We start from the raw sequence: 15,208 nt of genomic DNA, 5'->3' as shown, positions 1-15,208 counted from the left end.
CCGGATAGAATACATACGATGACACGGTGGCAAACAGCAAGATAAAGCACGTATGGTGTTTTTTTTTTAATTTACGATATTCAATTTATCAACATACTGTGTGTGCACACGCATATCAGGTTGTTGGCTAGATAACAGCTGGAAAATGTAATCGCGTGTGCTTGAAGTGCCAATTGCACGGGGATTATCAGCCCGTACGAGATTACACTGGATTAGGTATTTGAAAGCTTTATGCCACTGTCATAAATAATACGTTTTTTATGTTTTGCGAAAAATGGTGAACATTGTGATGATCCTCTTTTCTCTGGTTGGATGTGTAATTTAGTAAAAAAAAAACATGATTAGCGCCATTATGTTTATGTGCTTATATGCATTTATCTTTATTTTTAGGAACACTCCCCTATAGCAAATTTTTCAATCCTGCAGCTGATCCTGTTATAATCCCATCCAATGCATTATGTACAACTAAAGCAGTGTTTAAATCGGGCGTAATTGTGGCCTAGTGGCTTTGGTGTTGCTTCTCGTTTTTGGGTACACCTGTACGTCACCCCGTTACCGTGGATTTGTACGGTAGCATAACTGTGTGTGCATTTGTGTGTCTATATTGTGACCCGTATCGTTGCGTGTGTAAATAGAAGTGTTGAGCGGAAAAATGGAATAGGGATGGGGTGGTATATATACCCCACGCACCAGGTGTTGTGTATGTGCGCGCAATCAAGCTGAGTGAAGCCAATATAAATATATATATTCAAGCTCTATCGTGTGCAGTGAAGGAAAAAGTGTTTCAAATATAGAAAGCACAAGCGTTTGTGTGCTGCGTGTGTTTCTGTGTTGTGCTAAGAACCTGCAAACTCCCGGCCGTAGGCGATTGCGCAACTCGGAATCCCGCGTACCAACCACCCACCAGGCAAGCGGACTGGTTACCGGGCGTAACCGGAAACCGATCGCGCGCGTCAATACGAGATGCAAGCGTTCTTCTCGTTCGATCTTAGCAGCAGCAGCAGCCGGATTGTACCGTCATTGTCGCGCGCGTGTCTGTGGTTTGCGACATCGCGGCCCATCGGTGGTATGGTTGGCACCTGCGTCGCCCGGCCGTCATCGATCGCTGGCCGCGGCAGTGAGTATGGTGAGCGTGTCCGGATCCTTCCCACTGCTGGTCGCTAGATTGGGGCGAACGTACGGAAGTATGTGGAATGGTGATGGCAACGGTATCAGCAGCAGCGTGATCGTTGAGCGAAAGGGTACCCTAAACACGAACACAAAACAGCGTCGTCTGCGGCGATGGTTACGCACCGTGCGTCACAGGAAAACGATCGCGATCAGTGAGTGTTCACAGCAGCATTTTGATTTGCTCCCCACCCCCCCAATCGTTATCATCCCTTTTGCACCGTTTGCAACAACGGGATAGTGATAGTGTGTAGGAAGTAGTTAAAGAAGAGTTCGAACGAAAAAAAACGAAAACAAAAATCACTCCAGGGATCAAAAAAAAAGAAAAAAGGGCGCAGAGTGCAACCGCATCTGTCAAATACACGTGAATGCGTTACTAGCGTTACGAAAGTGTTACTATTAGTGTATACAGTGGAAATAAAGCGGAAAGCATTTTCCGGCATTTCCGGCCCTTTGCAAAAGGCAACAAATAGTGATAAAATAGCGATCAACGAAAAACACCAAAATTAAACACTCCGTTTTTTGCCCCCCTATTACCCTTGATCCTCCTCCGAGGATCAGGATTGTGACTCAACCATTTTGCTGTTGGGACGGTGGTGGAGAGTTAATTAACTGCAAGCTTATCTCGCCGCTGGCAAACACAAAGCCTCCCGGGCCAAAGGTCACTCGTTAGCGCACGATCGGTACGGACACGCACAGACCCCTCACCATGGACGGTGTACGAGCGCTGGACATATTGCCGCTGCTGAATGAACGGTTCGCCCTGCTGTCCGGTGGTCGGGACAATCGGGGTGGCCCAATCATCTGCTTCCCGGCCACGACCAAGCGGGAACGGATCAAACCGGAAGACATCAAGCGGGTCGTGAGCTACTTCATCAACATACCTAGGTAAGCTACAACACATTGGCCGTTATGATGCCACACACGTGTACACAAGCATTTGTATGTGTGTGTGTTTACAAAACTTAAGCTCTGTTTTAAAACGTAGCTTTAGCATGAGTTCTATACCGACGTTTTCTTAATTTGGAGTCACATCCAACTGCTGGTTAAATAAATATTTAGGTGAGGTCCATTTTTAGGGTAACACACGGGTTTGAAGTTCGGCCCGAAACCGTTAACTGTTCGACTGGTTGTACCAATTCGCATTTCGCATTTCGGTGCACGGTACTGGTTTAACCGTGCAGTTTGTGGTCCGGGTGCGAAATTGGCGTGTCTTTTTTCCCCTGGTGGAACTGTTGGTTCGTAAAGTTGCTAGTCTAACCACACGACAGCACCATTCGGGGTGGCAGGAATATGAGTCTTTTTTGACGCTATTATGCAGGACAGAAAACTGCAGTCCTACCGGTGTCGTGTTAGGTGAGGGTTCGTTGGGAATGCAGATTAATAAAGATCGTTGCAATGTGTACGAAGGTAAAGGAACTTTTTATTGTGCCCTAAGGGATTTACACATACATATATAACAGACATGCATAGAACTATGGGAGTAGAAAAAAATCCTTGTACGTGTTCATAATCCATGTAGAAAATGAATTCACTATTTCAAATTATGTTTAAAGCTTATTCTGTGTAAAAGACTTTATTCTTTGGGAAGCTCTTTGTTTTTCGAATATGTTATTTTTTGTATTAAAAATGTTTTTTTTTCAAAAACTTTTTCTTAAACAGGGTTAATGTAGTTCATTCATATTATTTATGACATTCTGATCATTTAATTGTAACTAATGTGTCAATTGAAATTGACTTTGTTCTACACATTCCCACTGCAACAGTACAGATTATCAATTTACCAAATGATAAGAGTTAATGAAAACAAAAATGAACAAATTTGTTAACAATGAACTGGTTTTTTGATAACAAAACTCATGAATGTTGTTGAATGCATATAGTTCAGCAAGTTGTAAGAACTTATGTTGGAAGATGTGGTCTGTTTAGCTTGATTCTTCGAAATTAAAATGATTCACAATATTTAGCCAATTTTCATACTAGATTCCTTTTCATTATCTTCAATCATTGGTTTACTAACACTAGAACTACCGGACCAGTCATTTTGACTGGAACGCTTCATTTTCATCACATAATTTTTTAGGGTTAAACAATTCTAAGGTAGGTGAAACATGAGTTTCACATACATATTCGATCGTACGATCTCCAATAAACAATAAAATATATTCCAACTATTCGAAATTGTTTAAAAATTAACCACAAACGAAAAACGCTTTAAACGCTTGGTAGTTCTAGTGTTAACTAAATTTACTCAAACGATTGTTTAATTACTCTAACTATTGAAGAAATATTGAGCATTGAAGTTTAAAAAATTTCATGTTGATAATTTACATTTGTTTACTATATCAATTCATAAAACAATGCAAATAATCTCGTCCCAGCCTATTCAATCGCAACATCATAAATTGCAGACAAAGAATCAGCTTTAAATGTTTTCTTTTTTATAAATCTTGCTCACGAATGCGCATTTGCCACCAAGCCGGACGGTTTGACATCCAGTGGCGCCCGACGTCAATAATGAGTACAGAATACCTTAGCCGAACGTTGCAAACGTTTGCCGTATTCCAACGCACATTCTGTTTCCTTTTAAAGCACATCACATCCAAACACAGTTGACTGCCTTTTCTAGTGCACTTTCCGTTATGGGGCGTTAGTAGTAGTAGACGCATAAATCCCCTCCCCGGGGAGGGGAAATGGGAGACGTCCAGCGGGGGCTGGGGAATGGGAAAGCTAGGAAACCCGGTGTGCTGACAATAGTTGGATGGATGGATGATTTTTCCGCGAACAGAAACATGCACGCAAAAACCAAAACAACCCACCCCGGACCCTCCCCCCCCAAAAACCTCCCATTTTTCCACCCCGAACGGGGCCACGACGCTTTTGTGTTTCGGTTGGCTTTCACTGGGGTTCGTTTTGGTTTGTGTCTAATTGGATTGAAGTGGGAAAAGGTACTTATTGCACCTTTGGGCGACATTTACAGTGGCGTTTGTTGGGCGGCAGGAGTGCAAACCCCACCCCCCTCCAAGCGAAAGGGGAAAAGCGAAGAATCATCCATATTGCGCCACTGTTGCAAATGGGGGGATTTTTCATTTTTCCGAATGTGGCTTGTGGCGCGCGGAAGCGAAGTGTAGTGTGTGTGGAAAATGTGCATCCTAAAACCCCCCCACAAGTGCAATGGGCGCCTCTTCTCTTCTCTGTGGATAAACCTAACGATGCTTTTGCATGACAATTGCGACATCTTTAGATGGTGATGATGATGACGAGGCTGTTAGTGGTCGCATCGCCATCGCGAATGGCGCAATCGGTAGTTCTCTTAAGGAAAAAGGATGTTTAATGCAATGCTGCACAATGTATCGCTCATTAGAAGGGAAGTAAAAATGTAGAAAGAAAAGAATAACTCAACCTGAGGTTTGCATTTTTAAGAGCTTAGGCATGAGAGTTGACGAATGAATTTATCTGGTTGAGAATATTTTTATTTGACGCTTTAATTCGAATGATTTTGAATTGATTTTTAAAACCGCATGGTTTAGTCAGAGCCGGAGACTCTGTGACGCAATGAGCTCGTGTTTCTTAAGGGTCATAAGATTCATTTGACGACTCGATTCGAAGTCGGACACAGCAGACTCCTGAATCAATTCTGATCTGTTGGTGCAACGGGTTCGAGTCGATCCGTTAATATAAATCAGATCAGTAATTGTGATCTAGTCTCAGTACCCTTGAGACAGAACCGCTTGCTTTCTTGCTCTGGAGCGAGAGATGCGTTGCTTGAAGTCGAAACAGATTTGCACAAGAAGACCTTTGAAGTCGTCTAAAATGTTGATCCATCCAAAGTCTGAGGACGCTCAACATATGAGTCTACGCTTGAAAGACATGGACTCTGTTCAATGCTCCCAAGAACTTCTAACAGGAAAATGCATAGATTTATTGTTCCTGTTCCTGTTCCTGGAAGGAATTATAACGAGAGCTAGGAGTTCTTCAATTCGCTAGACACTCGTAAGCTAGTCATGTCATTAAAATGATGCCGGACAGCCAAGGTATTTCAGTATAAGCCTAAGGCTCTTCTAACAGAGGTGTAGTCATGGTGTAAACTCGTCCGAAAGAGAGATCAGAATAAAGTATTTACTAATAAGCTTATTGGAATGATTTCAACTTTACCATAACCTCTCAAAAACCCTGTTAGACCAGTTTTTATTACTGGATACAATAACTTATATCCTTTTCATCTCTTACTTCACTTAATTAGGTGTATCTACTGTGCTGTTTCAAAGTAACATAAATTTTATACACTCCACAACAAATAAACCAGTGCCGTGGGTCAGTGGATTACTTCTAATTTTCATACATATCCTCCAAATACCAATTTGGATTTGAATACTTTATGCATCGCACGACTATTTCACTATCCCGGTCTGTTTCCTCACCACGTGATCGATAATGCAATAAACTGTGTGGTAAATTATGCAGTTAGTGCACCTTTTAACAGCCTGCCCGGCCAACGCCGTCTGCGACCTCCCATCCCGCATATATCGATCATTCATGCTGTTGTTGTTTGGCTCTTTAGCTCGCAATCTATGTAACACGTTGTGTCAGTGCGTAGAATTTAAAATGTATACACCCCATGCCACTGTCACATGCGTTGGCCTGACACGGTACGGTAATTGATCGCGAATCGATGGTCTGAGAGTGAGTGGAAATTGGTAAATAGTATAATGAATTATTTATGTGGTAGTTGCGTTCTCATTAATGTGGCTTACAGCTGCATTATTGGTACGGTAAGATCAATTTGTTCGATATGAGCCCAATTGCACTAAACTATTGCGAATGTGTATATTTGGTAAGAGTTCCGATTGGTTTCAAATGTAAATAACGTGTTTGAGGAAATCTTCAAATATACAACACTAAGTCAATTGTGAGACTAATCTACGAAACATTGGTCAAATGTCTGGTAAAAGTCAGACGAGAAGAGATGCCTGAGATGCATGAAGATCACACGATAAGCCAATCGACAATCCCGCCCAAGAGTCGAACCGAACCGGGTGTAACATTCCAATGATTGTTCACTCTGACTTCCCAGTAGACACACATTTGACATTTGGTTCGTTTTATTGAGTCATCTACTTTTCAGGTCTCTACAGTCTCTTCAGAACGCTTCCGATGGGTTCGATTGGCTGATGTGCAACTTTTTTTTCTCTTGGTGTTAAAACCCCAATGGGATCTGGTAACAATTGTACGTTTCGTCCGGTTCCGAATTTCGATATGCACACGTACATACGTGTGCCGAACAGCCTTAGCTACTTCGGCATAACATTCTTCACATTCCGACACCGGAACCCTCTCCCCGGTGGCCCACGTCGGATAAAGTTGAACGAATTTGAATTATTTATTGTATTTGAGTGTACGAGACTTGTGCCTACGAATTCCAATGTTGCTACTTGACCGACGGATAGAGTGAGATGTGCCGGTATTAAGCTCGTCTCCAAGTTCTCGCGTGAACGGGTTGATGATGTCCGGCCAATGAAGTCGTTCCAACATTCTCGGGGTCACCCTCGTTTTGGGGCCCGAACTGTGTGCTGCTTTTATGATGGCTGTATGTCGCCTAATAATCCCGTGAGAGTTTCGTTTCTCCCCCACCTCAGTGGACCAAAGTGACGCCTCCACCGCGTTCGTCGGTTCTTCAGGAAAACAATTCCTCGCTTGCGCGAAACAGAGGAGTGGCACAGTTTCCGAGGGAGGTTAGTTTTCGGAAACTAACAAGCAATCGACGGAGCCTAACATAAAAGAGCGTCCAAAAATAACGCAAAACAAAAGGGGTTGCCTCCGTCATCCCATCGTCGTCGCATTCTTTGGTCTCTTTTTTTTTTGTTGTAGAGCATCGAGCAATCGAGTATGCAAACCGTTGGCGCGCGGTCCACAGGAAAGCATGGGTGGTGAGTTCAATCATTCTACTACATTCCCGGTACACACACACACACGCGGGCTCTAGGGATGATGTCGGGGCTTTCACTTCACTTTGCATGTTTTGCTGAACGGAAAGATCATTTATTGCGTTTGCTTCCGTGTGCTGTCATGGTATGTAAGAGGGATGAGAACCCTATTGAGGAGTGGTAGTCAGATCGATTGGGGTTACTCTCTAATGATCGGGATCCACTTTAAATGTTTTACGATGGCGCCCCTCTCTACCGTTGTTCATTTATCGCTCGGTTGGTTCGTGGTGCTTGAGACAAGATCACACCACATGTGCCTAGTAGCTGGTGCATCTGGTAGTCGAATGTAAGGCAATTTACTTTCAAATCTGTTCCGTACCCAAAACGGATTCATCAAAATAATAGTAATTATTTTTTTTTATTTACATTTTTCACTTAATATTTGAGTTAATTTGAGGAGGTGTATGTGATAAACGGTGCCGGTTCCATACGGCAGGACCTGCGATCAAATCCCATTCGGACCGTCCGGCACGTAGCAAGGACTGAATATCCGGCTATGTGGGAAAAATAAGTCTCGTAAGCCAGAAATGATCGTCAGGACCTCGGAGGTCGCTATGCCAAGAAGAAGATTTGAGAAAATATATTCTATTAATTTCTTTCAAGTTTCGTCGCACAGGACGCACTGTTGCTGGTTATATAAAGATGATATCTTGGAGTATATTAAAAATTAAAAGTGTAATACACTCAAGGCTAACATTCGAGACTATTACTAAAATTCACTGTTAATTAAGGTTATCAGTGAAAATTCGGGCAATAAGCTTCTGGAGATTATTTCCAAAAACTCTCTCTAGGACATATTTCTTATACGTTATTGGTATTTCTGTCGTTTTATTAATAAATTAAGGAACAACAGTTGTTACCAAATATACTGTTCAATTACACGTACCAGAATTTTCGATCGTGGCTTCTGTAGGGAACTCGTGTTACTTCCCATTTCCCATCGTGTATTGAAACAGAAAAAGAAAAGAATAAAGTAAAATCACTGCCATACTTCCCCTTGGAATGAATTCTATTCGTGATTTGAAGGGCAAATAAGAAAGCATCCATTCCCATCGGAGGTTTTGTCGAAGAAGAAATTCAATATTGAACCAGCGTGCGGGCACACACCACACCGTCTCTCTAGCGTCTTCTTGCGTTGAAAACGAAACCCATTCTGAGTACAAACCTGCAAACCAGACGGCCAATAATCAATCGGACGGTTTGGGCCCTTAACCGTCTTTTTTTGTTTCGTTATTCCATTTGGTACGGTCAATCTTCTAAACCCGGTTATCGACGACTGGACCGGACTTGTAAATTAGCTCACCCGAACCACCCAAGCACACCAACGCAACCGAAATATACAAGAGTTCGCGCACCAGTTTTGGTCTGCGTTGCCTTCGGCGTTACTTGGCTGCTGGCGGTGTCTACTACTTCAACGGTTTCCCCCAAAACCACTGCGACTGCGATCTTTCTGGCAGAGAAACGGGCGTAGTTATTGTGGGTGGGAAGTAGCGAGTGCAAAAATTCGATTGTATCCACCACTTTTCGCCCTGCCCGGGATTGTAGCGGTGCGAATTTAAATCCCCTTTTTGCCAGAAATACACCAGGCACGATCTCTTTTTTGGTTGTTGTCGGTAGTTCTAGATTGGTTGGTTGGGCGTCGTTCACGCGATGCGTAACGATATAAAATTGATTTCCTTTTCTCACCTTTCTGGCACTGTGCCGTGCTTATACAATTCCTGGTAGGTGTGAGCATATTTGCTACGATTTACCGACGTTAAACGGTTTTTTTGGAACGATTCCACATAAATGGTAGTCCACCGCTGTCTCAAATACAGTCGCACACATTTTTACAGCTTCCTCTGTGTTCGCTTCCGTCGCGGGAGTCGAAGCGAATTCCACCTTACCTTTACGACACAAGAGCGACGACTCTTGCATACTAATTATTTGCATTTTTATTTAAAATTCTTTCTTCTTTCTTCGTTTCTTTTCCCCTTTTCTATGATCGATTGACAAACGGATCGGCTGCCGCGGGTTGGTATCTATCGAAACATTCCCCCAATCAGTGATGAAAGCAAAAGTCATGGCTTTACCATCATCGTGGATATGCGGGGCAATGGCAATACTGCAGCGAGCGCCAAGATGATACTGAAGGTGCTGCAGGAAAACTTTGGTACCGACGTCATACACCAAGCGGTCATCATCAAGCCGGACAACTTCTGGCACAAGCAGCGATCGTCGATCGCTAGCAACAAGTACAAGTTCGAGACAACGACCATTTCGATTCAATCGCTCGGGAAGCTGGTGGAACCGTCGCAGCTGACGTCGGACTTTGAAGGTTTCCTGCATTACGATCATGCGGTTTGGATCGATCTGCGCGTCGCGTTCGAAGATTTCCTGTGGCAGGCGAGTGACATACTGGACCGGATCGATGATCTGCAGGAGGATCTGACGCACTCGGAATGTCCGGAGGATGTGAATGGTGCGAAGCACAGCATCGATGCGCATAATGAGATGAAGCGCAAAATACTGAAGCTTCCGATTGAGGATCTGGACCTGCAGGGGCAGAAGTTGCTGGGCAAGTTGACGACCTACTCGAACCGGAACGATGATGGATGCCATTCGGCACCGTTGCCCACCAACTGTATCAATCCGGATGTGACGTCTGCAATGAATCAGGTGCGAAACTATGTTCAATTAGCCTTATCACCAAGTAGAAGTAATATGGAAATATGTGACAGAAATTTATATTGGGAAATGGGTATTAGACGACTTGTTTACAAGTTTCCTTTCGGAAGCAAACAACCAGGACGCAATCGAAAGTACGATCGCCGAAAATAATTGGGTCATTGTTGTTTCTGGGACGTCTGCTTCTCTCGGGTATGCTTGTTACGCATCAAAGAGTTGATCGTATCGCCCCCCTAGCCTAGGAACGGAAACTTATCGATCCGTAAATAAGCGTAAAAGCAAAGTAAATCTCTTCCGATATAATGCGTCCGCTCGAGGGGCAGTTTCGTGTGAACGCTCGGTCGACGTTTAATGGGTGAATTATTTTATTGCCAACAAGTGAGTGCTACATGGGCGGATTACATTGCATGTGTCTGTTTCATTCACAAAATCCGTTCAGATATGCGTTCTGCTTGGGAAAACACATTCGACAAAATAGCTCAACGCCAACGGTGTTGGGACACCGATCGGTGTGAATGAATCTGTACTGTGCGTAACAGAAGTACGTAATAATTTCACTTTCAACTTGATGGTGGTTGATGGTTGAAAACTTTTCACTATGTACACCCTTCGCCCACGGACGGAACGGTTTTCGACCAAAAACTCTTTTCGTCGGTCGAATTGCTCAACAAAGCGCATCGAATTTGCGTAATGAAGTTCTGCTCGGTCGTCCCGGCAGTCGGCCGGCAGTGACGGAGTAAGCGTATTGCTCTGGGAATTGTCTGACCCGGCAAAGACGCGGCAGAGCGACGGTTCGTTTAGATTTCCGAATAGCCTTTCGACCAGACAGCTGCGGTGTCGTTGGATCGGTTCCTTCGCTGTTTGCCACTGCTGAGCAACAGCTGAGTCATTTCTTTTGTTTGTAAGATTTGTGTTCACCTACCCAGACAGCAAGAGAGGGAGAAGGAGAACCGTCCGTATTGAGCACTTCTTAACAGCAAATGTTTCGTTGCGGTCATAAAACGTTATTACCGTCCGGTCTTATTTTTTAATCTTCCGACGCGCGACGTCTATTGATGATGCGTTAGGATCATCGCACATTGTGTCCATTTTCATCCCATATGTTTGCAGCAGGGGGTGCATAGACCGGACACGGTGAAGCAATGCTCGTCAATGCCGTTGCTGCTGCTACTGTACAATGGCTACGAGAAGGATACGAGACGAGAAGCACCCCCCAAAAAAAACGAAGTGTAAACAATGAGGCACAAAAATCATACCATCATCATAAACATCGTACACACTTCTCTGCTATGTGTGGCATTTTTCCATTCTTTCATTTCTATCGGATTTTTGTTTGTATTCTTTCGTCGCGGATCCCCAGCGAGAGAGGGGCGGCACATCGGAGCTGGTTGTGTGTAATGTTTCTATTTTCTGTTCGTTAACGCCGTGTGATTCTGTACCGGCCGTGTGAGTTACCGATATTAATCAGTCCCGTCCCTGCTGGCGGTGCTTTCCTACGATGGTATTACGACTTGCGATGCATACGTTAAACAGAACCACAACCGTGAAATCGAAGATCCATGGAGAATGTGGTCGGAGGGGGAGATTTGGCTCATGTCGAGTTTGGTGGCGTAGTTGCAATGATATGCAATATCCGGTCTGTTCGGTTTCGGCAAAGGGGAATTTAATACAAACCTTGCGGTTGAACGGGGAATGACGGCATCGTAAGTAGCTGTTTAAACTACTTAATCTCGTAAGAATTAGAAAACAAAAGATGCATTATGTTAGACTGAGGATAGTTAGCATCGTGTAGAAGGCTGACTATGAAGAAATGTTGCTTCCATCTGGTCTCAAAAATTGCACAAGTGAGGAAAGTTAAATCCATTATCCTTTTTTACGTTACATCAGTGATTGAAACATTTTCTTTTTTTCCACAAGTTACAACAATTTAGGCGAAGAGCAGCAATTTTTCTTTAATGGGCAAGGAAAAGCAAACTCTCACTTGTCTTTTTTTATTTTTAGAGAAAATTGGTGTGAAAGACTAAACTACCCAACGATTCAATGTGGAAGCTTTCGATCGATTTTCACCCTCTGCAGCCCCAAAAGCACAGATGTCTCGTTAGCACAAGCCCTACCCCCACCCCTCATCAAAAGCCCTTCACGCACAGAAACCGAAGGCTGGAAGGATCGAAATACGCAAAACTCGCCATCAAACGCACGAAAACCGTCCGTTTTGTTCGATGTTCGGTACGGGGTTTTCCGTTGTAAGTGCGGCTTTTAAAGCCGCACCGGTTAGCTTGTTTGTTGGTAAAATATACCCAGCCATCGTGCCTAAGAGTTTCACTTTTTCGTTGTTTATTCATCAAAAGTGATGGCAATTAATTCGCCGATTTAATCACAGCCATTCACTCGCTGCATCTTCGCGCACGGCTACGGTTATTATGTGCTGTAGCGGGGTGCTGCCGTTAAATAGTGGCCGAGCACGAGTAAACATCTCGACCATATCGACATTTCGCGCACCGAGAGTCGATCCCACTGTTGGCACCACATTTAAAATGCACGGCGGGAAAAGGCGTTATGCACACCTTTACTGTACGAGAGGGTGGGGAAACAAAAAAAAAGAAAGAATGAAATAGAAATGGAAAAAAGGTCTGTGTGTGTTGCGTTGTGTCGCAGGTTGTAAAACAAGGTTCGAGATGAAGGGGACGAGATGAAAAAAAAAGATCTCACCACCACCATCACCTTCGCTTCGGTGAGCCACCGGTTGGAAAATAGTGGAAATTATCTAATCAATTTTGGCGGTGAGATGCTTTCACGAGCGTTTTCCATTTTACACCCATTTTCCTGCATTCGGTCGGCTGGGTGGAATGGGGGACATGATGATGCAGAAGGAGGGAACGCCGTACGCGCGCACGCCAAAAGTATCGTTGATGCTAAAAATCTGCTGGCACTATAATTAAAAGGTCTTGGACCTGTCTTCGGAAAGGTGGGTGGGTGGAACTATAATTGCCGTGCCTCGAGCTTGGAAGCAATAATGAACACGGCATTTGTGTGGCGTGATACGTTTCGGTGTTCCTTCTCGCACTTTAGTGATTTCCGTCCACCGGAACTAAAACCGCCCAATACACGAACCGGGAACAAAGTGACGATCAACTAATGATTCTCGTGCAAAAGGCGGAGGATCATCGGTGGAGGAAATGGGTGGGTGTGGCAGCTTCTTAATCGTCGCTTAATTTTTATCTCACCGCGTCACCGTTTGCTTCTCATTGTACAATGTTTATCTGAAATTCTATCGTCAGATCGCAACGAAGAAGAATGGCATGGCCTCTTATGCTTGCTGCAGCAGAAACTCGATACGTGTGTGTTGTGGTCGTGTGATAGCAGAACCTAGAGAAATTCATTCGACCCGGAGTGGGATTTAATGGATGGGTTTGTGCCATGATGGCCGGTCTATACTCGGCAGCAGGTTGTGGTTCTTCTTCCGAGAGGGACTGGCGTATTTATTTTTTTCAATAACAGAAAACATTCAACACGATTGTTTTTCTTTCAAACGAAAGCCTTCTTAAATTCACATATCGCTCCCCTGGGACAAAAATGGTTTCAATTGGAGGGATGTGTTAGTAAGGCCGGATGGGGTGGTGGTTAAGGTGGTGGTGGTTGGCCCAGATTTTTGCCCAGACACAGTCGAAACGACATTACACAGGAAACTCATGTATCCATCCGGGAAGTTGGGAAGCAAATAGGCAAAACAGGGAGAAATATTGTACCGTACCATTGTTTCCAATGGAATGCACAAATAAGCAACAACGATAGAGGACAACAAGACCGAACGATATTGTTTTACACTTTGTCGAAAAAGTTTGCACGCTTTTGGCGAAGGACAAACGTTGACTTTGGGACAATGTTATTTTGCACCATTGCGTTTTGACCGTGATGAAATGATGTGTTTGGCCTTTTTTTTTGGTATTTTAACAAAACACTACCGAATTGTGTCCACAGCAGTGGTTAATGATGTTTTGCTTCCCCAGCCGTTTTGTGTTTTGCTTCCAGGGGCTCGACAATAAAACGTTTTAAACGAATATTGTCACATGTAATCCAATTTGTAAAGTCTGTAACGTTCAAAATCTTCTGCAAAAGCTGGCTAAGAATCGAGCAAATGGGGTAAGGTTTTAGCGAGGGAATGTTCTCACTTTTTTTCTCTCATAATCGCATCAGTGAAAGTAGACGGTATGTTGGCCTGGGTCAATTGAATTGTGGCGAAGTTTTCCTTCGTTTCTACGTTAGCCAGCAGCAAACCTGTTTTGCCGTCTAAGTTAAGGTTGGCTTCTTCATTCTCTCAGCTATTTATAGGCTATCATAAAACTATTATTTGTGTCTGTGCTTTGTAGGATTTGTCTGCATGAAGCTGGCGCGCAGGTACCGGTCGTATATATGACCACCGACACAGGTCTAGGTTGTCTGGGTTAATTGTATTTAAATTGATCCCGCATATGGGTCAGAGGTACAAGCACAATACATCTTGCCTAATTACTTCTAATGTTTGTTACGATTTCTTTCGAAACATTTCGGTAGCATAAATGTTGCTTTGCTGGGAAATAATCAAAAATCATTTACACCCTCCGTCAATGTTTAAAGCTTCCTAATACCGGTTGTTCTCGTTTCAGGTTCTGCAACAACTCGAAACGACGCGGAATGCCCAACAGCAGCTCCTGAACTTGTGGCAGCATCGCAAAACGAAGCTTGACCAGTGCTTTCAGCTCCGGCTGTTCGAGCAGGACTGTGAGAAAATGTTCGACTGGATCCTGCACAACCGGGACGTGTTTCAGGAGACGTACGTCGAGATCGGTCATAACTATGCGATAGCCAAAAATCTGCAGGAGGAACACCAACGCTTTGCCATAACGTCTCGCAACGTGTGTGTTAACATAAATCGAATATTAGCGGTTGCCGCTCGTCTGTACGAGGGCAATCATTATGCTGCGGCACACATACGGACGCTGGCGGCCCGGTTGGACAAGACGTGGAAGGATTTCGTCACGACGCTGGACGAGCGGACGGCTGTGTTGACGCTATCCGTCGTGTTCCATCATAAGGCGGAACAGTACACGGAGAGTGTTAGTAGTTGGGCCGCAGCCTGTGAGGCAACGATACCAACACCAACGAATGTGGAAAGTCTTGAAACGGCGATCGGTACCCATCAGTCGCTGTACGAAGCCATGTGCCAGGCGTACACGGAGGTACACTCCACCAGCAAAAAGTTGCTGTATCAGCTTGACCATCTGGTACAAGTTTGCAACCAGCCACCGATTGTAAACACTAGGAAAAATGTAAGCAAAAATTGTTTTTTTAATACCTTTTTCCAACATTTAATATGTACTGACACTAACCCCCCACCGGTTCGGCTCTCTTTG

The 15,208-nt window shown here is 44.0% G+C and overlaps 1 protein-coding gene across 4 annotated transcripts in view; it reads left to right on the top strand.

Moving 5' to 3' along the window:
* Positions 1 to 15,208, top strand: part of LOC125770407 (kalirin) — a 61,134-nt gene that overhangs the window by 3,243 nt on the left and 42,683 nt on the right. For all 4 annotated transcript variants that reach the window (XM_049439921.1, XM_049439920.1, XM_049439919.1 and 1 more), the window contains exons 2-4: positions 391 to 2,055; positions 9,197 to 9,809; positions 14,462 to 15,124. In XM_049439921.1, the coding sequence (XP_049295878.1) occupies positions 1,877 to 2,055; positions 9,197 to 9,809; positions 14,462 to 15,124 (1,455 nt within the window). In that variant the 5' untranslated portion in view covers positions 391 to 1,876. The remainder of the gene's footprint in view (positions 1 to 390; positions 2,056 to 9,196; positions 9,810 to 14,461; positions 15,125 to 15,208) is intronic.

The sequence above is a fragment of the Anopheles funestus genome, chromosome 3RL, assembly GCF_943734845.2.
Source record: "Anopheles funestus chromosome 3RL, idAnoFuneDA-416_04, whole genome shotgun sequence".
NCBI lineage: Eukaryota > Metazoa > Arthropoda > Insecta > Diptera > Culicidae > Anopheles > Anopheles funestus.
This window is presented reverse-complemented; position numbering and strand designations above follow the sequence as displayed.